General features: G+C 46.1%; 1 protein-coding gene across 16 annotated transcripts in view; it reads left to right on the forward strand.

Moving 5' to 3' along the window:
- Thumpd2 (THUMP domain 2 tRNA and snRNA guanosine methyltransferase) overlaps window positions 1–6,671 on the forward strand; it is a 45,412-nt gene extending 38,741 nt beyond the window's left edge. For 3 of the 16 annotated variants that reach the window (XR_015621842.1, XM_087553026.1, XM_087553027.1), the window contains 3 exons: window positions 841–949; window positions 4,664–4,788; window positions 6,046–6,668. Coding sequence is in view for 7 of the 16 variants with exons in the window: in XM_087553026.1 (XP_087409152.1) it covers window positions 841–949; window positions 4,664–4,745 (191 nt within the window). In the remaining 9 variants the exon portion in view is untranslated. 16 annotated transcript variants of the gene reach the window in all.
- Window positions 6,672–23,581: the final 16,910 nt, after the last annotated feature.

Here is a 23,581-nt window from a genome sequence, read left to right on the forward strand (position 1 = left end):
ATGCTGTGGGGTTGGTGAGAACTGCTGATGCTGTGGGGCTGGTGAGAACTGGATGCTGTGAGGCTGGTGAGAACTGATGCTGTGGGGTGGTGAGAACTGGATGCTGTGGGGTTGGTGAGAACTGCTGATGCTGTGGGGCTGGTGAGAACTGGATGCTGTGGGGTTGATGAGAACTGGTGCTGTGGGGTTGGTGAGAACTGCTGATGCTGTAGGGTGGTAAAAACTGCTGATGCTATGGGGCTGGTGAGAACTGATACTGTGGGGCTGATGAGAGCTGCTGATGCTGTAGAGTGGTGAGAACTGGATGCTGTGGGGCTGGTGAAAACTGGATGTTGTGGGGCTGGTAAGAACTGTTGCTGTGGGACTGGTGAGAACTGGATGCTGTGGGGCTGGTGAGAACTGGATGCTGTGTGGCTGGTGAGAGCAGATGCTTTGGGGCTGGTGAGAGCTGCTGATGCTGTAGGGTGGTGAGAACTGATGCTGTGGGGCTGGTGAGAGCTGCCACCTCAGGAGTAGAAGAGGAGAAAGGCCTGTTTACAAGGATCAGCCTACTAAGTCTTTAAAGATCTTTGGCAAAAATAAAAAGGAAAGTGTTAAGAGATTCTCATCCTTTGTGTTTACTCCTGACTGTTACCCTGCCAGACCATGGAGGATTACACAATAAAGCTGTTGATTTTTATCTTGAATCTCCAAAGCCCTCAGAATCTTATCTTTTCATAGAAACAATATAGAAACTCTGAATTTTATTGGATATGTTTTAAAATCCTGGTGGGTCAATGTCTTGTTGAGGTGAGATCATTGACCTTACCGTAATAGGAGTCTCTGATTTCTGCATTCCAGATTTACCACTGCCAGCTCAAAGTGTGGACGTTATTATTTCTGACATTCCATTTGGAAAAAAATTTAAGTTGGGAAAAGACATCAAAAGCATTCTACAAGAAATGGAAAGGTAAGTTGTTGAATTTATTTCCCTAATATTCTAGCTACGGGCCATTTAGTCAAAATATATCATTGTCCTTAAGTCTGTTTGCAGTAGAACAGTTTCCCAAAATTGTTACTATTAGTTTTCCAAAAGTCAGAAGCTTTTAATTGAAATGTGTTTTCTGTGTTTTCTTATATCATTAATTTTATTAAGAAAAAAATGACTATTGTTTCAGTCACTGGAGTGGATAATTTAGGTATCTGCTTCTAGTCTTCACAAAAACCTGCATCCTCCGCGTCAGCCCCACACTTTACAGATGAGAACTGGGCCCAGGAAGATGAGCCTGTGCTGGACCACAGACCACTGACAGGGAGGGACCGTGGTGGGCATGAGATGAAAATGCAGAACGTTGTTCGTACCATGCTTCCCAGTGTTGGCCTCTGGATATAGTTTAATAGAAGTATTTTTCAAGAGGTTCAGTGAGGCCTAGATAAACATTTTCTAGTCATTTATATTGATACAGGAATAAGTAGACAAAAACAAGGGATTTATCAGTGTTAAGTTGTATCAGCTGGGCATTTGATGGACCAGGACGTGAGTGTTACGACCCTTCTTTGGGAGTAATGTGTCACCAGAGTGTAAGCGAGAACCCAGTATCGAGGCTAACACCACGAAGCCTGGCTCAAGCCCCACCTGGTGCCGTCTCCCTCACTGCACCCTGTCAGCTGGGTGCGTCGCGCTCCTCATTTGTGATGTGCATGTGTGTGTTCATGTGGGGCACGTGTGTGGAAGGCAGACGTCGCCGCTGGCTGTCTTTCTGTCTCACTTGCCACTCAGCTTTTGAGACAAGTTCTCTGAGCATGGCTGGAGCTCACAGATCGGGCTAGTCCGTGGCCCGCAAGCCCCAGGGCTCCTTCTGCCTCACCACACCCCATGCTGTTCTTCCACATGAGAGCCAGGGACTTGGCCTTGGGTCCTCGTGTGTGCATGGACAGGGGCAGTGAGGCTTATCCCATCTGCAATCCCAGGACTCCTGTCGGGATTTGACAGCAGAGGGCTCTGAAGTGACCCCTCTGACCCCCATGTGCGAGTGCTGTGGTATCCAGGCATGCAGAAATCAGTAAATGAAATGAGTCATTTTAAAGCCGTTCCCCGCTGCCTGGGTCCCTGGCTCTGACCTGCTCCAAGCAGCACTTGTGATATGGGACGTCACTTAGTCATCCCCAGGTCTGATCCTGATTCTCCTTCAGCAGATGCCACAACCTGTCTTCATGTGAAAGCCATTGCAGTAACGTGTTTATAACACCCTGGCCATTTCCCACCACTCTCCACATCTCTCACTTAATTGGTCGAGGGTTGGGCCTGGGTATGTTTGTTTCTTAGAAGCTGTGGTTGTGATCCTGTTGTACAGCTCGGCTCCTAAGTACAGCGTGTGACCCTAACTGAGTTGCTCGCTACCTACTAACCATTTCGTGGAGAGATAAGGAAAGGTGTGAGTTGTGACACGTGTTTAAACTGGGATGTTCCAGGGAGAATGACCAGTCTAAAGGCCTAGGTTTCTCTATTTGAGACATGTCTCCAGGTCACGGGAGGTAGGGTCGCAGACAGCCCCTGCGGGAGATGGGAGTTTCTGTAGAAATGAGGCAGTGATGGACCTGCCTGCCTGCCTGCCTGCCTGCCTGCCCACTGACAGGGAATTCAGACATTTTCCACAGACTCAGGAAGATGGATATTCAGGCTTCCTGCATGGTTAGGAGTGCCTCTGTAAAGTCTGTGCGTTTGAACATAAGGGGGGGTTCCTCCTCCTTTGCCCCAGTTTCCTTGCTGCCTGCCCCAGCCTTTGTCACCTGAGTTTTCACATGTAGTTCCAGGTTCATACAGACAACATAGCACAGTGACTGAGTGTCGCGCGCCCAACGTCTCGCCAGCAGGAACGACGCGCAGACACCAGGATCCTTCTGCAGCAAAGCGTTTATTACATCTTGAAGAGGAGAGACCCAAGCCCCAGAATGGCGCTGCTTATATACACCCTAGCGCGGCGCGTCCACACCTGATTGGTCGCTTACCCATGATCTCACTGGCACGCCCCGGGGTGGGCAAAGACCAGGCACGAAGGCACTCTTGCACATGCGCACACAGTTAACTTCCTGAAAGGAAGTCGGCTGGCGCAGCAGAGGCCAGCGCCATCTTGTAATGGCGAAAGCTATTCCGGCTTTCCACGTGGGGCGCAGTGGAAGCCAGCGCCATCTTGTGGTGGTGAATGTTATTGCGGCCCTCTACAACTGAGAACACGGCCTCGGAAGCCAGGCGGCTTATTCCAGGCTTGGCTGTGACTATAATTCCTCAGGCATAAGCAGACGGACCACCCCGTGTTTGCTAATTTTTCTATCATAGTGTATACCTTCACGGATTGTTCAGAGGGTTCCGTGGGTCCAAGGCATTCAGAACAGTTCTTAGCACTAGACAGCACTCAGCTTCTTAGCCCTGACCCAGACTTCCTAGCATAAGCCACTTCTTGGAAGGTGTGTGAGGATATATATTCACAGCTAAACGCAGAAGCCGTCCTCCTAATAACCCACTGGGGTTTATTGATCTAGACATCTAGAAATCAAAAGAGGAGACTCGTGTTACTAAAATTAAGAAAAAATAAGTACTCTGTAATCTTAGTCATAATGGCTGTGGAAATAGATGGTCCTCTGTGTCATATAGAACAGGATTCCCCGAGAAGGAATGTGGATCAGACTCAGATTGTCAGACAAATGATTGTGGGGATAGCAAGGGCTACACATGCAGCTCACTTAATGATCTCTTCAAGACAGCACGGTTAGGAATTTGATGGAGCATTTGGGCTTTCTTCTCAGCTGTTCCCATGTAAAATACAGGAGCAAAATTTAAAATGAACCTTGCTACCTTGATGAAAGGAGAACGTTCCACGTGCTGAAGAGGCGCGGGATGGTTTCAGGGAAGAAAAGAGTTTCCAGTAAAATTTGGAGTTATGAAAGAATTTTCAAAGGGGGCCATGTCTTTATACATGTTAATATTCAGTGAGTAAGGAAGCAGCAAAGCCACTCAAGGACCAGTGACCAAGGACACCAAACTTTCTGAGGCTGAAGGTTGCCAGTAGGTGGTTTAGATGGCAAAGACCTCATGTGCTCCATGGTCCAGTAACGGCTTTCAGAATCGTCTACACCAGGTCTTGCCAGGTCACATGCAGAAGAGAAATCTTTTCTATGGCTTGGTATACAGAGTTTTCTCACCCTTTTAACAACAGGACATTTTAAAGATATTATCGTCAATATCAAGAACCGAAATACTGCTGCTATTCAAGGCAAGCATTTTGAGCAATGTTATAATTTCTGAATAGCCTTTTGTGAGAAATTCTATGTACATGTGCATGGAAAGAGGCCTAGAGGAGCACTCATCAGAGAAGTTTGGTCACCTTTTCTCCTCTATCCTCTCCATTATTTGAAAAAATTGCAATAAGTAATTTGTTAAATATCATGTGAAGCGTCTTGCCGTGCATGTGCTACAAGAGGGAGGTGGCAAATAGTCAGTAATATGAGCTATCATCATTACCCAGCACTGTTACTGTGCTGCTACTGCAATTATGTCATCCTGGGGTAATTTCACAGAGGTAACATTGAGGATTGAAGATAGTCTGTATTGTTGATAGAATATAACTAACCACTGTTCCAGAAATCCTATAGCAGCCTCCATCTTCAAAAATGTTCACCCTCCCAGTGTTTCCTGTCAAGGTGGCCGTTGTGGAGAAAGGGGACAGAATACCCGGCTGGAGAGGGAGACCATCCTGGCTGTGCTGTAGGCATCGTCAAGAGATGCCTGCCTACAGAGGTGGCAGCAGAAGGGTAGGGCCTGAAGCACACAAGGGGAGGCCTGTTAAGTGGAGAGAGAGCCGTGAGACCAAGTGGTTAAAGGCAGAAGCATGTTAGTGCATTCGAGTGACTGAAGGAAGATCCTTGGCCAAAGAGAGGCAGGCAGGCAGGCAGTGGGTCTAAAACACAGGAGCGGGCAGACTACAGAGCAGCCTTGAGCACCACAGGACAAACTTCAGGCATGTGCCTTCTTGAGTGGACACTGGCAAGACATGGTGGGAGCGGGTACCGAGTGGACTCTTCCTTTCTGCCCTGGCCTTCCATCCCCAGGCTTACTAACCAGGGCCACTTGCTGGTCCTATAGCTTTTGACACTTGATACCGTGCTCCTTTGGCCTCCATGGCACTGCCAGTGTTCCAGCTTTCTCTACATTTCCTGGTTCTCTTCCACAGTCCACAGAGAGAAGTCTCTGACTCTGCCTCAAGCCTTGGTCTCAGGACCCCCAGACTGCGCACTTAGCTGACCTTTGGAACCCCTGATACCATCCATGGCATCATCCCATGCTGAGCTCTGCTCCCCTCTTTCTGCTCCCCCCACCAGGCTGAGCTGCTTTCAATGCCTCCTGTTGCCTCTGTCCCCACTGCCTCCCAGGCCCCTTCCTGTCACTGGGCTAGCTCACTCCTGAGCCTGTTTTTGGAGCCTCTAGTGTGCACCTTGCAGCATCTGCCTCACCCTCGTTGTCCCTTGCCTCTCCCTCACTGCTGTGACCTTTTAGTCACTCACGAGCTGTCACTGATCCCATGGATGGGTCACTGACAGCCCTTGAATGACTGAGTAAATAAATCCTCAAAAGCTGATGTTTCCTGATCCACTCTCTGTGGATCCATCCCTTAACCGTCCCTAGTTCATGTCCTGACTCCTCCCTGGCGGCTTCTGCGGGCAGCCTTTTCTTCCTTAAATATGCTAATTCCACAGGGTTCTGACACTTGCCTGTCTTGTTCTACAATCATTTATTAGAATGCGACTACAAATTACTTTGAAGCTTGCCTTCTAAGTAGAGCAAAAATAGATAATTAAAGCAGATTTGTACTAGAGATTCCATAATTACTATAATGAATATGCATTATGGAAGATGCTACCTAATTATCAAAACTCTTTTATTTAAATAGATGAAATTAAATTTCAGATTAACAACTATTTTAAATACATTGGAACGGTTTGTTGTCTCAGAACACAGAAACACTCATCCCAATTACCGATTGTTTGGGTTTTGGGTTTTTTTCCTCACAGAGTGCTGCACGTTGATGGAGTCATGATCTTGTTGCTCAGTGAGGATCACCACCGGCGTCTTACAGACTGTGGAGGCAGCAGCATGCCCCCGACTTCCCAGGGCAACGTCTCTGACCCTGAGATGAAGATGCTTTTGAATCCTGACAGAACTGGTGCCCCAGACACAGCATCACCTTCACAGAAAGCAAGCAGCTTGCAAAGTCTGGGCAGGCCATTGCCCTGTGGCTCATTGGTGCCAGTGGAGTCCTTCAAAGTCAGCCTTGGCAAAACAGATGCTTTCATATGTAAGTATAAGAAGGCATCCGCTTCGGGACTGTCCCCATCCCGATGCCATGAGCCAGGTGCACATCCTGAGGTGGCAGCCATGCAAGGATCCCCTGGTCTCCAGGATTCCATATGCCCCGGAGCTCCAAGCGCACAGCCTCTACCGGTGGGCGTGGCCAAGAACACAGCAGTCCGATGAGGCGCCCTGCTTTGTCCTCTCCAGTATTCAGCTCTTAAAGAACAGCGGATTAAGATGTTGGAAAGACTTGATGTAAAAAGTACTTCTTCCCAAAAGTCTGACTTGAGGAAACCTTTATGTATAACTTTTTTATATATTAAACTTCATCTTTTTAAACCTATAATTTGCTTATCCTTTGGGATGAAAATAATTTTCGTTTGCCATAACTTATGACTTCATAGTTTGTAAAACATCAGTTAATAGCAGTAAGCTGTAATCCTTCAACATGATGGAAATGAATTTTGCTTTTTTTTTATTTTATGCATACGTGTGGGTGCCTACATGGATGTATGTTTACCATATGTGTACAGTTTCCATAGAGACCTGAAGACAGCATCATATCCCCTAGAGCTAGAGTTACAGATGGTTGGGGGCTGCCCTGTGGGTGCTGGCTGAGAACTAAACCCAGGCCCTCTGTATGAGCAGCAGTTGCTCTTAGCCACAGAGCCATCTCTCCAGATCCTGGGAACTTTTTTTGAAAAAGCATAGTTTCCTTACTCCTCTTTGTAAAGATTCACTGTGTCTCTTGTGTTTGCTAATTAGAAAGAGAGATAGGAAGTTAGTGAACAATTTTCCTACTTGACCTTTTATATGTGCTAGTTTGAATAGGTTTGGCCCCATAGACTCATGAATGCTTGGCCCATAGGGAGTGGCACTGTTGGGTGTGGCCTTGTTAACAACTAGGATGTTACTAGGGAGCCTGACACTCAGGGATTTCAAGCAAAATGTCCCCCAGAAAGTGAGTATATTGTTGGTTCTGTAGCATGGCTGGGTGAAAGACGGGTCATAGACAACAGGGTAGAAAGTTTCTGGCAGCTCTTGGTGGTGAAACAGTCTATTACTCCTGTGTTTACCAAGTGCCACAGGATTCATAAAGAGCCCGGGGGGCCTCAGCTCTGTAGGGTACCCTCTCTGGTTATAACAGAATCTGACAGCCCAAGAGAAGACATTCAGTTTGAGTTGCTGCAGTGGTCTCAGCTAGGGGTAACGTTGTCTGTGGAAAATGTCCGGCAGTATCTTCAGATCTTTTGGCCGCTGCCTTAGGAGGCAGAGAGAAAACTGGAGTCTGCTGAATAAAGAGAAGGAAATATTAAGCATCCTGCAATCCGGCAGCCCCTCATAACAGATACACCAGCACCAAGCTGAGAAAGACTGGCTTAAGACAGATCGGGAGATGCCAAGGGTCACTCATGGCTATGCCAAGACAACCCTTCAAATGAAAGGCTAGACACGTTGGAGGGAAGGGACCTCAGCCTTCCACAGAGAAGACTTATGACCAATAAAAATAACTGCTCACCAAGCAAGGGGAGTATCCCGACCTCTATGCCCACTGCTGTCTGGCAATGCCATCTACGGAATTCCAAGTGCCACTGCAGTCCACAGTCAGAATGGGGGCTCATGGGACCCCAGTGATAAGTCACCCTTTGACCCTGTACTGCCTCACAGCCCTATCCTATACAACAAATACTCTTGCCAAGGCACTTGTATAAGTAGTTGTTTCTGCTCTGACCTGGTAAACGCTGTACAAGAACCAGTATCTTTGGACTTGCTGTTTGATGTCACCATCCAACATGACAGAGGGCATGGTAGCAATGGCGTGAAGCAGTTGGTCACATTATAGCTGCAGGAAGCAGAAAGCAGTGAATCCTGATGTGTATCTTGTGTCTTAGTTGGGGTTTTCCTGCTGTGAACAGACACCATGACCAAGGCAACTCTTATAAGAACAACATTTAATTGGGGTTGGCTTACACGGTCAGAGGTTCAGTCCATTATCATCAAGGTGGGAACATGGCAGCATCCAGGCAGGCATGATGCAGGAGGAGCTGAGAGTTCTACATCTTCCTCTGAAGGCTGCTGGCAGGATACTGGATTCCAGGAACCCAGTGACACACCTACTTCAACAAGACCACACCTAATAGTGCCACTCCCTAGACCAAGCATGATATAAACCATCACACCCGTGTTTTCCTTCCACTCCATCCAGGACCCCGCCCCATGAAAGGGTGCCAACCTATGTCAGCCCCCTCACGGACATTCCCAGGGGGCTTGTTTCGTGGCAATTCCAAATCCCATCAAGCTATCAAACTTTTTCATCTCAGAGCTGTTCTAAGCCTGAAGCACATTCATTACCCAAACCCTAGTTAAGTTTAAACAACCGACATCATTTGTTTGTTAAGTTAGATCTGTTGTGATAGCTGTGAAGATGGGAAAACAGAATGGAGTTCCAGCCTGAGAGAAATGAGACACTCTAAAGAGACACCTGCGACCCTCAGTCTGACTGTCAGACCATTGAAACAGGACCTCAAAAAAATGGGAATTTCCCCCCAGGAACCTGTTGGGAGAAGGAAAGGGTCCCTGAGGAAGAACCTGTCACACAGAATTTATACACATCTAACAACATGTCAGACCACTTTACAGATAAGACTGAAGCCCAGATTTTGGGTCAGAGGAAATGGGACCACGCATTTGAACTTGACTGCTCAGAGGTACATATTTTTAGCTCCCTGTTTTATTAATCTCACTTCAAGAAACATAAGGGTGTACTTATGGGTTACTTAGGGGTTTCCTGGTCTTTGTCCCTCTTCCCAACATGGTCACATTGAATAAATCTATTTCTTCTTTCTGATAGTAATTTGACTCTCAATTGATGTATGGAGACAGGTGGCTAAAACTGGCTTGGAGCACAGGCTCTGACAACCCAAGTTCAACAACAAAGTGGTTGTGGAATAGGAAACTAGATTTTACTTTGTCTTCTCATGCATAGTGTTTATGATGTGAGTGTGTGTGTATGTATGTGTGTGTATGTATGTATGTGTGTATATGCATGTGTGTAGTATGTGTGTATATGTAATATGTATGTGTGTATGCATGTATGTAATATATGTGTATGTGTGTATATGTATGTGTGCATGTATGCATGTGTATAAATGTGTGTGTAATATGTGTGTTTTTATGTGTGTGTAGTATGTATCGGTGTATGTATGTGTGTATGCATGCATGCATGCATGTATGTATGTGGGGGACTCATACCCATGTATGTAAAGGCCTAAAGTTGATATCCTAAATCAACTTTCCATCTTTATTCTTTTTGATACAAGTTGTTTCAATCCAACCCAGATCTGAAGTTATAGCTAGTCCACTGTTATCCCACTGGTCGAGAATGAGACCTCTTCCACAATTTTGAAGCAAGCTTAATTAAATACTGGCCAAGAGGACGGACCTCTGACCAAGTCCATTCTGGGTTTCCAGAAAATGGCCCCAAGTTGTGGTTTACAAGAGCTTAAGGAGATAAAACTGACAATCTGCCACATTTCCCATCAGATCCAATTAGGGACAAGCATATATCCTGATGTATTTCCCACCAGTGTACCTCCTGCCCACTTGTGATTGAGCACATCTGGTGCAGACGGGTCAAACATAAGACAAACAGAAATGTATTCTTTTTTACATAATATTTTATTGATTATTTATGAGTTTTACAGCATGAACCCCAATCATACTTCCCAGTCTTCCCAGGTCTGCTCCCCCACTTACCCTTGTGAAGAAGGGAGTGGGGGAGAAGAAGCCCGTTTACTCATTTACTGGAGGATAGTCAAGCTTCCAGAAGCCAGCCCTATAAAGAAAACGAGCAGGGACTTATTCTTAACTGTAAATAGCGCTCTTAACCTACACGGTGTATTTTTTCAGTTTTGGTCTCCCACTAGCTAGCTTGCTCCGGGGATCCCTGGTCTCTACCCTCTGAGGTTGGAATTAACTGCTGCCAGCGGTTGCTAGGGATCCAAACTCCAGTCTTCTTACTGTTGATCTAAAGTGGCATTCCCAAATGGCAGTGCTGGTGACATCGTTCTGAACAGAAGGACTTTGGATGGGTGAGCAGAAGGGTTGTTCCCAGGTATACAAGCCAAAAGGTTTCCGTTTACCAGAAAAGCAGAAGTCCTAAGGCAGCTTCTTTTATCAGGAGCTCGCTTAACCTTCAAAGATCAACCACCTCCAGAAAGGACTCCTAATTCCCATCAGTCTGGACAGCCAGTGTCAGCTCAAAGACCGCAGCCTGTTGACTCACGGAACTGCTTGCTTTCTGGTCCCCAATAAACCTTTCTTTCTACCCCCGGAGTGGTCTGGTTCTGTGGTTTCACTGCACCCTCGAGTACACTTGTCTGAACATCAAGTGTTTTAAGCACCCACCCATCTCCCCACGCCCTGTTTACGTTTACATTTTAATTATAACGGGTCTCACTGAGGCTGAGACTCAGGCTGGAGGCAGGAGAAGATCAGGAGAGGAAAGCAAAGGTGCCTGGAACAGGGTGGAGAGCGACAGCTCAGGAAGCTGCCGGGATGCCATGCCGGCTAGATCAGACAGGGCCTGGAGGCAGGTCATAAAGGCTACCTTTAACACAAAGCTAACAGAGCAGCTGACTCTAGCATAGGTGCATGGCAAACTCTACAAAGGAAGGGACAGAAGTAGAACGTTGGTTGGGTCCTTGTTTTTTTGTTTGTCCCCTGCCTTTTCCTCCGGAATGTTGAGCTTCCTCATAAGCCCCATACACCAGGCTAGCTAGGAAGGGTGATGGTGGTTGTTGTTTGGGGTTGGTTTTTTGTTTTCATTTTGCAGTAATACAGTCAAGAGGAAACCGACCTATTCCAGGATGGGAACAGCAAAGGCAGGAGGAGGTAGCTTGACTGTACTCTAAAGTAGAGGGAACAGGCTCAGAGGTGTGCTTACTAGCAGACTGATGGATGATGAGTGACTGTAGGACCTTTGGCCATGCTCCTGAAGCAAGGAGTTTCTGTCAACTGTGATGGGGAAAGGCTGCAGAGATGGTGGGGCAGGGAGAGGTGTGGGGGAATCAGAAGTTCAGGTTTTAGACTTGCTAAGTCTAGACAGCCTAATTTTGACTTGTCTCAGTGAGACCGTCTAAACTAACAAATCTAGTTTAGACTTGCTCGCCAGACAGTTTTAGACTTTTCTAATTTTGAAACATGCATTAAGCAAAGTGGAGATGTCAAATGGGCAGCTGAATATTTGAAGTTGCAGTTTCAGAAAGACGGAGCTGCACATTAATTAAGACAGGGTAGGTATGCGTTTACTGTGGCCCGAGGTTGGGCATCATCAACAAAGAACTAAGCATAAGATAAAAAAAGAAAGAGCTGTGAATTCCGGGTGGAAGTTCTGTCCACAGAGTCTGATGACTGACTAGGACTTCAGGCTATGGAGTGATTGGGATGTTGCAGGTCCGCAGGGCCAACTACCTTATCTTGAGCTAGCTTTAGACCCGGGGTAGCCATTCCTTACCCATGGAATCTCTTACCTTAGACCCACTGGCTTCTTCCACCCACAAAACTGAGACTGTCACCAGTTAGCATCTTGGACCTATAGGAAAGCTTCCTCTGTCTTGCTGTTCCCCCTTTCTGATGTACTCATCAGTGTATTTTAAACTTTGCTTGATTTATGAATTTCTTTGTTCCTCAAGACTATAAAACTTGGTGAAACTACTCCCCTGCTAGAGCATAGAATTTAAAGTAAGGGGTAAATCTGTGTTCCGGAGCCATGGTCACTCAAAATGGCTCCAGGATAAACTCTCTTATTTCTTTTAAGAGGAGAGCGGAGAGTTTTTGCATAAAGAGGGGCCATGGTTAGCCCCTGCATTCCTCTGTCATTAACAGAAGAGACAGAGATGGAGCCACCAGGGAGGAAACGCAAGAGTGTGGTTGGCTGGACGCATGTGGATGCCAGCTATGGAGAAGGAGGGAGCCACTCTGCCCAGGAAGCTAACTGACCACGTGGGAAATCAATCACTGGATTTGCCAACAAGGTCACTGGTGGCTTAGGCACTAAAAGTTTTGATAAGAGGGAAATAGAGGCTGGAGAGAGGGCACGCCAGTTAGAGCGCTGACTGCTACCGTAGAACCTGGTTCAGTTCCCACTGCCTACACAGTGGCTCATCATCTATAACTCCAGTTTCAGGGGACCTCACACCTTCTCCTGACCTTCCAGGTCACTGCATGTATACAGTGCACATACAAACATGGAGGCAACACCATACACGGAAAACGAATCTTTAAAAAACAGTTTTTAAAAGAAGGGGGAAAGGGGTTGGGGATTTAGCTCAGTGATAGAGCGCTTGCCTAGAGAGCACAAGGCCCTGGGTTTGGTCCCCAGCTCCGAAAAAAAGAAAAAAAAAGAAGGGGGAACAAAACCAGACTGCAGTGGGATCGGGAAAAATAGGAAAGGAGATGGAGTTGGTGAACACAGGTGACAGGTTTTAAAAATAGAAGCAAAGACATTGGCTTATAACGGATGCGGAAGCAGGAAATAATTGTTTTAATTGGGGAAAGTAGGAAGTGTATCTAAAACCTATAGAGCATATGTTTATATAAGTTTATTAGTTGTTACAGCATCCTGGGAGAGTTGAGAAATCTATGAACAGGGAAATCCTGGGGCAGCATCTCTCTCTCTCTTTTTTTAAAGATTTACTTATTTATTATATATGAGTACACCATTGCTGTCTTCAGACACACCAGAAGAGGGCATTGGATCTCATTACAGATGGTTGTGAGCCACCATGTGGTTGTTGGGATTTGAACTCAGGACCTCTGAAAGAGCAGTCAGTGCTCTTAACCGCTGAGCCATCTCTCCAGCCCGCAGCATCCCTTAATAAGGGATGAAATGTTGTCTATGAGCAGAGGACTTAGTTTTAAGGAGCAGGATAATTAACTCACCCTAGGTTATGGGTGGAAAGGAGTACTTCACCAAAATGCCGGTTATCACACAATAAACCTGCTTCTCAACAGCGTTTAGCTCTCAAACTCATGCTCTAAAAACAACAGACTTTCTTTTTAAAAATAATAAATTAGGTTGGGCAGATCACCCCAAATCTTTACAGCCTTGCAACCTGGGCACTCACAGAAACACCAGCCTTAATAAACATGCTAAGTGCAAAACTGAGTGGAGTCGGGCTGGAGAGATGACTCAGCGGTTAAGAGCACCGACTGCTCTTCCTGAGGTCCTGAGTTCAAATCCCAGCAACCACATGGTGGCTCACAACCATCTGTAATGGGATCTGATGCCCTCTTCTGGTGTGTCTGAAGACAGCTACAGTGTACTCATATACATTAAATAAAATCTTGAAAAAAAAAAACTGAGTGGAGTGGCAAACGCTTGAGCCCGATAGTTGAGAACCAGACTGGATATCATAACAAGCCATTTTCCCCCAAACTTCCCTTTAAAGGCCCCACCATGGTCAAAGTGCTTGCTGTGCTACCGTGAGGACCAAACTTCAAATCTTCAGAGCACAGATAAGAACTGGGTGGCCATGATCATTTCATTAGATGCTGAGAAAGCATTTGACAAAATTCAACACCCCTTCATGATAAAAGTCCTGGAAAGAATAGGAATTCAAGGCCCATACCTAGACATAGTAAAAGCCATATACAGCAAACCAGTTGCTAACATTAAACTAAATGGAGAGAAACTTGAAGCAATCCCACTAAAATCAGGGACTAGACAAGGCTGCCCACTCTCTCAATATAGTTCTTGAATTTCTAGCCAGAGCAATCAGACAACAAAAGGAGGTCAAGGGGATACAGATCAGAAAAGAAGTCAAAATATCACTATTTGCAGATGATATGATAGTATATTTAAGTGATCCCAAAAGTTCCACCAGAGAACTACTAAAGCTGATAAACAACTTCAGCCAAGTGGCTGGGTATAAAATTAACTCAAATAAATCAGTAGCCTTCCTCTACACAAAAGAGAAACAAGCCGAGAAAGAAATTAGGGAAACGACACCCTTCATAATAGACCCAAATAATATAAAGAACTTCGGTGTGACTTTAACCAAGCAAGTAAAAGATCTGTACAATAAGAACTTCAAGATTCTGAAGAAAGAAATTGAAGAAGACCTCAGAAGATGGAAAGATCTCCCATGCTCATGGATTGGCAGGATTAATATAGTAAAAATGGCCATTTTACCAAAAGCGATCTACAGATTCAATGCAATCCCCATCAAAATACCAATCCATTTCTTCAAAGAGTTAGACAGAACAATTTGCAAATTCATCTGGAATAACAAAAAACCCAGGATAGCTAAAACTATCCTCAACAATAAAAGGACTTCAGGGGGAATCACTATCCCTGAACTCAAGCAGTATTACAGAGCAATAGTGATAAAAACTGCATGGTATTGGTACAGAGACAGACAGATAGACCAATGGAACAGAATTGAAGACCCAGAAATGAACCCACACACCTATGGGCACTTGATTTTTGACAAAGGAGCCAAAACCATCCAATGGAAAAAAGATAGCATTTTCAGCAAATGGTGCTGGTTCAACTGGAGGTGAACATGTAGAAGAATGCAGATTGATCCATGCTTATCACCCTGTACAAAGCTTAAGTCCAAGTGGATCAAGGACCTCCACATCAAACCAGATACACTCAAATAATAGAAGAAAAACTAGGGAAGCATCTGGAATACATGGGCACTGGAAAAAATTTCCTGAACAAAGCACCAATGGCTTATGCTCTAAGATCAAGAATCGACAAATGGGATCTCATAAAACTGCAAAGCTTCTGTAAGGCAAAGGACACTGTGGTTTGGACAAAACGGCAACCAACAGATTGGGAAAAGATCTTTACCAATCCTACAACAGATAGAGGCCTTATATCCAAAATATACAAAGAACTCAAGAAGTTAGACCGCAAGGAGACAAATAACCCTATTAAAAAATGGGATTCAGAGCTAAACAAAGAATTCACAGCTGAGGAATGCCGAATGGCTGAGAAACACCTAAAGAAATGTTCAACATCTGTAGTCATAAGGGAAATGCAAATCAAAACAACCCTGAGATTTCACCTCACACCAGTGAGAATGGCTAAGATCAAAAACTCAGGGGACAGCAAATGCTGGCGAGGATGTGGAGAAAGAGGAACACTCCTCCATTGTTGGTGGGATTGCAGACTGATACAACCATTCTGGAAATCAGTCTGGAGGTTCCTCAGAAAATTGGACATTGAACTGCCTGAGGATCCAGCTATACCTCTCTTGGGCATATACCCAAAAGATGCCCCAACATGTAACAAAGACACGTGCTTCACTATGTTCATAGCAGCCTTATTTATAATAGCCAGAAGCTGGAAAGAACCCAGATGCCCTTCAACAGAGGAATGGATACAGAAAATGTGGTACATCTACACAATGGAATATTACTCAGCTATCAAAAACAATGACTTTATGAAATTCGTAGGCAAATGGTTGGAACTGGAAAATATCATCCTGAGTGAGGTAACCCAATCACAGAAAAACACACATGGTATGCACTCATTGATAAGTGGCTATTAGCCCAAATGCTTGAATTACCCTAGATGCCTAGAACAAATGAAACTCAAGACGGATGATCAAAATGTGAATGCTTCACTCCTTCTTTAAAAGGGGAACAAGAATACCCTTGGCAGGGAATAGAGAGGCAAAGATTAAAACAGACACAGAAGGAACACCCATTCAGAGCCTGCCCCACATGTGGCCCATACATATACAGCCATCCAATTAGACAAAATGGATGAAGCAAAGAAGTACAGGCCGACAGGAACCGGATGTAGATCTCTCCTGAGAGACACAGCCAGAATACAGCAAATACAGAGGCGAATGCCAGCAGCAAACCACTGAACTGAGAACGGGACCCCCGTTGAAGGAATCAGAGAAAGAACTCGAAGAGCTTGAAGGAGCTCGAGACCCCATATGAACAACAATGCCAACCAACCAGAGCTTCCAGGGACTAAGCCACTACCTAAAGACTATACATGGACTGACCCTGGACTCTGACCTCATAGGTAGCAATGAATATTCTAGTAAGAGCACCAGTGGAAGGGGAAGCCCTGGGTCCTGCTAAGACTGAACCCCCAGTGAACTAGATTGTTGGGGGGAGGGCGGCAATGGGGGGGAGGATGGGGAGGGGAACACTCATAAAGAAGGGGAGGGGGAGGGGCTAGGGGGATGTTTGCCCGGAAACCGGGAAAGGGAATAACACTCGAGATGTAAATAAGAAATACTCAAGTTAATAAAAAAAAAAAAAAAAAAAAAAAAGAACTGGGTGGCCGTGGCAGCCACATATAATCCCAGTGTTTGAGGGGCAGAGATGGAAACACCAGAGCGAGCTAGCTAGCCCAGCTAGGAAGCTCTAGAATAAGTCTCTGTCTCAGTATACAGAGAGATTTAAGAAAGACACAGTATCCACCTCAGGCCTACACACACACACACACACACACACACACACGAATATACATATATACATGCATGCCCATATCATACATATTCAAATACATCACACCCCCGATAAATAATATATTAGTAAATAAAGGGCTTTTGTTTTCCAGGAAGGGGACAAAGTGACCATGACACGTTGAGCATGGGAGCCACTGAGCTGCACAGAGGCATGATTGCCAAGGTGATACTTAATTCTCCCGTAGCTTGTCCATCTCCTGACTGTGCTCTTCGTGTTCTCGCCCGTGGTTTTCTGGTGCTCACAACTGATAACACACAACATTACCAGGCCATAGGGGGAGACGACTTATTAGCCAATACTTTAATGGCGCCACCCCCTCCTTGGAAGTAAGCACTCGCCCATAACAGAGACATGCGACTGAGCAAATCGCAGGGTGGGGCAGACGCTGGACAGTGAGGAGACCTGGCAACTGACTGCACAGCGTGGAAATTCTCTCTGGCTACTTCTCTTTTCTCAGTGAAAATGAAATGGCAACTTACCAAAGGCAATCACAGGACCCTCTCTCGGACTCCTGAAGGAAGGCTGTTGACTGATTAAAGGGCCAAGGTGGCATGCCTTATGCTCCCGTTCCTACCAAAATAGCTCACCAGGAGTAAGGCCATGTCAGTCCAGAAACTGGAGGCATCAGTACTGCTAGAAAGGGAGGCCCAGATGCTTGATGAGGCTCTTTGGCATCTGAGGGCACCCCGAGTCACCTCTGGGGTTGCTGCTCTCATTTCCTGGAAGCCTGGTAAGAGTCTCCTGCTGGTTCGTGCCTCACTGTCAGAAGCTCCACATTAATGTCCTTATGACCCTAGAGATCTAATGGTGCCCGCAACATCTGTGGCAGATCCCAATGGGAGAGAGCACAGCTGCAGCCTCTTAACTTCTGGAGCAACGCCAAGCTCTAGACTACAAGTAATTATTCTGCTTTGGGGAACAACTCCTTATTTGCTACCGGGTCTTGACTTTGGACACTCCGTAACCGAGTCACATGCAATGCATGTCTGGAACTGGGAGCCATTTGGCCTACCAAGCTCAGAGTCCTGAAGACCCAGCAAAGCAGCAGCACCTCATCGACAGAGGTGACAAATCTCAGTGCAGAGCTCCAAGGGACTGCAGGGGAAAAAAGTCTGCATTGTGTCCGGGCTAGATGCCTCTCACCATACGGATGCCCGCCACCCGTTCTCTCATAGTCTCCCGAGGAATTAGCAGCAGGAAGCTTGAAAACATCCGCAAGTGACATCTGGTTTAAAGGTGACTCTACGGGCTTTTCTGGTACCTGTAGGTGCATTTCAACCCCACTCCCAGGGAGGGTATGTGGGAAAGAAGTCTTTCTAGGCAGCCAAGCCTGGAGCTGTGCACTGTGCACTGCTACCAAGGCAATCTTTGCTCGAAGGAGAGACGTCCTGAAAGGCACCTTCTTGCCGTGTCACAGTGGAGACTACATACATAGACGGATAATCGGAAAAAGAGGAATGTGACTGGGTCTCTCACAACGCCATAGCAGTACCCGACTGGAATGGCCACAGAGGGGTCTGTGTCAAGGGAACTCATCTTCCCTGTGCCCTCTAGATGTCAGTCAGCTCCTTCCCTGGCCTCCTTGGTGCTTGCTCAGGATCCTGTGGACAGGGATAGAACAATGACTTCTCACCAGATTGAAGCAGCTACTGCCAGCTCCAATTAGATTTTAGTAGTAGTGACCATCTGTGAGACTTGCGACACGGTAAACAGAAAGAAGGGCGTTCCATGAGAGTCCCTTGGGCAGCACTTTGCCGGAACAGCCATTTCTTCTGCTTATAGTCTCCATAAATCGACACACTCTGTGCACACGGAGAATGGCCTGTTTCACAGTTGTGTTTCCACACACTATTGTGGTTCTTACCAAACAGTTCAGGGCAGCAGGGAGGAGGTAATGAAATGACAGACACCCATAGGATTCCTTGTCTTGTATCCTGTCACCTGAAGCAGATGTTATTTCAACGGGTCCTTTCAAAAAGCTCTCCCAGGCAGAGACCATTCCTGGGAAGCTGAGAACCAATCATTGGCTTTATTGTCTTTTGTTTGTCCTCTCTAAGCTCCGCCCCCTGAACTTTCTCATTTTCTGGTGGAGGGGTGGGCGCTTAAACCCAAGCTTTTCTTTTGGCTCCTATCTTACACGTCCTGTATGATAACGTTCGATAAATAAAGGACCATGCCGTATCTTGAATAAAAAGACTGTTTCAGATTTTCATTTCACCGGAGGTACTTTTCTTCCCTTAAAAACACCATTTATCAGCTGAAGATAGGGCTCCATTTGGCATAGCACTTGTCTCCCATGATGAATACCAGGCCCATGGTAAAGGGATGGGGGTTCGATACCCTGACATTGAAACTTTTGGTGGGGAGAGGGCAAGGCTCAAGACAGGGTTTCTCTGTGTGGCCCTGGCTGTCCTAAAACTTAATGCGTAGCCCAGGCTAGCCTTGAACTGCCTTTGAGTGCTGGGATCAAAGGTGTGTGCAACCTGCCCCGCCCCCAGCTACTACAGTGAAACGTACAAAGTAACTTGAAATGACATCTTCTGTCAAAAGAAAGCTTGTCATTGCTACAAGGATAAACGTAGAACCAAAAGAATGGGTCTCTTTATGACACTTCGTGCAACGTACCATTGTACTTTGCTCATAGGCACTCCTCCCTCCCCACCTTTAGCCTTCCCTCCCCTCCTTCACCCACCTCCAGGAGAAGCACCCCCACCCCACACCACCCCTTCCCTTGTGCTTTCAAGGCTTGGTCTGTTAAAACTCCCTCTGGTGAGCCCTGTAGTGAAGTGTGAGATACCACCAGCCTGTGGGATGCTGTGTGTGCTATGAACCAATGGCCAGTAGATGGCGCTGCTTCGCCCATAGACGGCATAAGGCGTCCAGAGCTGGAAGTGAGACGAATCCTCCGTCCACCACAGCGCGCCTAGTTACCCTACTGGAACATCTGTGTCTCACCACTGAAGTGTCTGGGCTTCCTGGCTTTGTGGTCGAAAGACCTCTTGTCCCAGGACTGTCACCCCTTTCATGAAGAGCCTGGATACATTCCACACAGTCCCTTGATCTCATCGTCTCACAGAAAGATCCATTAAGTCACAGTAAATAACCGTCACCATCATCCCCACCCGGGCCACCCTAGCCTGGGGCCTTCTTTCTTATCTGACAACTGTGATAAAAGAACCTTTCCTGTGGGAAAATACACAAACGTCTCTGTGCCAGGCAGTCTGAATTTAATCTTCTAGATCGTTCCAGAAATTGTCCGGAAACCTAGTTTTTCTGTGTCTATGAATCTAGATGTACTGACCCTGAGGTCAGAGGATATGTTAGAGCCTCTTCCCAGATAGGGATAAGATGCCGAAAGAAAGCACTGATGCTGTGGGAATCTGGGCTTAAAAGAAGGCAGCCCCTCTTTCTGGAGAAAGTGATACCCTTCCCCCAAATTCCAAGCTTCTCATAATTCACTCTGAACAGCCAGGACCGTTCACAGAATAACCCTGTTCTTTACGTAACTGTTCTGAACGAGGATTTTCCTGCCAGGGGACCCAGCAATGAAGCTACTGGATAAGGAGGTATTGATTGTTTTTGATTCATCATTCCGATGGATAGAGAAGCACAAAGGATGTTAGCTATGTGGGCTGAAACACTATCTCAGTGCTCAGTGATAGGTATGCCTGTCTGGAATGCAAGTGTCAGCCTCAGCTCCCAGCAAGATCAGAGCTGAGACCAAGACTGCCTTGCGGGCGATTCATTTGGGGAATGGTAGCCTAGAAGGGATGAAATGGGGGAAAGAGAGAAAGTTAATCTAAGGGTATGCTATTGAGCAGAAGCAACTGTGATGAGTTCTTCCACCCTACAGACAAGAGAAGAGGATGCCTACTGACCAGCTCATACCTACCACTTGTCTGACAGCACAACTTTTCACTACTTCCGATGTTTTCAGACTTAAACATCACAATCTAGTCCACTATCCACAGGATGTCATGTAGAGGGAAAAATGAAACTGCTCAGAAATCATGTTCTTGAAATGTGAGTGTCCATGACCCTTGTCAGAGGAGAGAGGGCAGAATGGGTTCTTGTGTGGAGGAAGAATAACTATACTACATTTCATGGGAACAGTGGGTACTTGGAGGAATCTTGAATACGAAGAATGGACATCGATTCCAAAGAATACACTGAATTAGTAAACCATCGTGTTTTCAGGCTACTAGGGAATTTCCCAGTACTAGGGATAGTTCCCACCATTTGAATCTTCCCCCCAAAGGCAGAATGCTAGCTTGTCAACCTCTATTCTAAAGAATCATTGGCGGACCCTGGTGTGTGATCATTTGATCCATACAGGAGCTATGTTGGGGAAGCAGGTGTCATGGCAAACACTGTGTAGGAGAGGGATAACAAAAGCATCAGAATTCTTAGAATAGAGGAACGTGTTCTTACCATCAGTTGTACAAGTGTAAAGGTGGGTGACAGGCTGCAGTGGATCCCTGTGGTTGAGGTGGAAATCCTGCCTGAATAGCTCCCAAGACTCATTTTCTGATCTTAAGTATCCGATATGGTTTGTTTGTTTGTTTGTTTGTTTGTTTGTTTGTTTTAATAAACTTGCTTTCTGCTAACCTAGAGTTGATTCTGTTGGTTGCTTCTGGGAGGCCTGTCCTGCCTGCAAGGTCACTGACCACATTGTAGTGGACTTAGTAGATTGTCACATAAGGCTTACCTTGTTTTTTTCTAATAGCGTGCTTTCCAGGTGTTATTCATAGTTGTTCGATGCACTTTTCCCAGTTTCAGGGTTTGCAGAAGACTTGCTTGCATTTTTAGGGAAGAAAAAAAAACAATGTATGGGGTACATATCTTCATGGATGTGTCTATAATCCAACAAACTGTGGATTAAAAAAAAGTACTTCTTCATGTTTCTTCATTGATTCCAGTGACAGTGGTACTGATCAGGACAGGCAGCAGTTTGGGTAATCTCTGTGTATGTCACAGAATTAAATCATGGTTTTAGGTTCTGCTGATGTGGATTTAATAGAAAACGCACACAATTCTAAAGTTTTCTGAAAATTTTTCGTCCAAAACTGATGACGTCCTGTAGGTGTAATATTTTCTAGAGTATTTTCCCCCTTCTCCAGAACATGGCACAGGGTTCAGCCCACAGACACAAGAGATTTTACATACTGGATTCATCTAGCTCTCCTCGGAAGTAAATAAATGCTTGTGGGTTTGAAAATGGAAAGTGACACTCAGGAAGTCACGCTGGAAACAGACTGGGTAACAGTCAGGGGAGAGGTGGACTTCCAAAGCTCATTATGGATTCCAAATAAACCACCCTTCAAGAGCAAGTGTTCCTGTCGATATTAGATAAATATGACTGTTCAGGGAGCTGTGCATGAGTGGCTTTGGACTGAATGTGTAAGATACAGTGTCTTGACAGAGAGACCCTGCTAATTAAGACATATCAAGTTGCGGGGCAACAGTGGTGAAAGGTATCCTGATTCCTGGTAGAGATAGGTTGAATCCCTGGGAGACCCTAAAAGGGACGACAGGTGCATCCCCAGCCTCCCAGGATATCAGGGCCTCATGTAGCTGTGCCCCCCACAGACCCCTGTAGAGAGGTTTGAGACAGACCAGTCACTTGGGTAATGCCCCAAGAACCTCCCCCACAGGTGAGGATGTCACCATAGGTTACATAGGCTCAAGGCAGATCAGTCATAGAGGCAGGACCACGCCCCCACCCCTCGAATATGTAGATGAGGTCTTCCCAAGCTCTCAGGTCAAACCAATAGGAAGTACCCACTGTCAGACACTGACCCGTTTAAAAAAAACTGTATTTAAGGGTGGTGTTCAGAATTAAAGGTGTGCAGAAATTATTCCATCATATGAGAGCTTCTGTCATAAGAGCTTCACCGCTGGGGAAGAGATCTGCTCTCCTGAAAACATCGCAGCCAGAAACTCCCCTGTAGCCCTCGCTGGCTAGTCAGTCTCGAAATGGAGGTGGAGCAGGACCGCCAGCGGGAGGCCGCAGAAGCAGTCCCCTCCCCCTGCCTGAGTTCTCTCCCCCGCTATCAGAACCCACGCACCTAGCCAGGCCAGAGATCGCCGCGGAGAGCCCCCAGCGCCAGAGCCCTACATCAAATGTTTTTATGCATCCTTACACTTTGCTTTTTGAATGTGTGTGCTCTTCCAAATCTCTTATTCATCCATTCATTCAGCCAGCCAGCCAACAGGCATTTGTTGAGTACCAGCTTGGCACCAGACCCTGGGTAAACTGGCCTTTCTTGAGTTGCTGCCATAATTGTTCAAAAGATAGCCAGGCTGATGGCTGATTTACGATGAAGAGGAATATTCATAACCAAGGGAAATCAAGGGCTGAAGCCTCTCCATAAAACCTTGATACAGAGAAAAGGATGTACAGAGTCCAGAGAAACACTGAGGAAATGATAAAGTAACAACCAGAAAAACGCCTGCGTACACGAAGAGCTCGGCTTTATCTTTTGGTTAAATCCCATAAATTTATTATGTTAAATGGAGCGATCTGAAGTATTATCTTGCTTCTGACTGCCACAATGATTTAATATTGTCAGTCTCCATCAAACCACCTCCCAGTCACTCCCTTCTGCAGGATGAAGGACTGAATAAATGGAGAGAGCCTCTCCAAGCTACCCCACACACACACTTACACACTTACACATGATTTCTGGTCACCTTTCTACACCCTTTCATGACTTCTGCCCTCCATCCCTCTCCACCGTTTGAGAAGGATTT

The sequence above is a fragment of the Rattus norvegicus genome, chromosome 6 (assembly GCF_021556685.1).
Source record: "Rattus norvegicus strain SHRSP/BbbUtx chromosome 6, alternate assembly SHRSP_T2T, whole genome shotgun sequence".
Classification (NCBI taxonomy): Eukaryota; Metazoa; Chordata; class Mammalia; order Rodentia; family Muridae; genus Rattus; species Rattus norvegicus.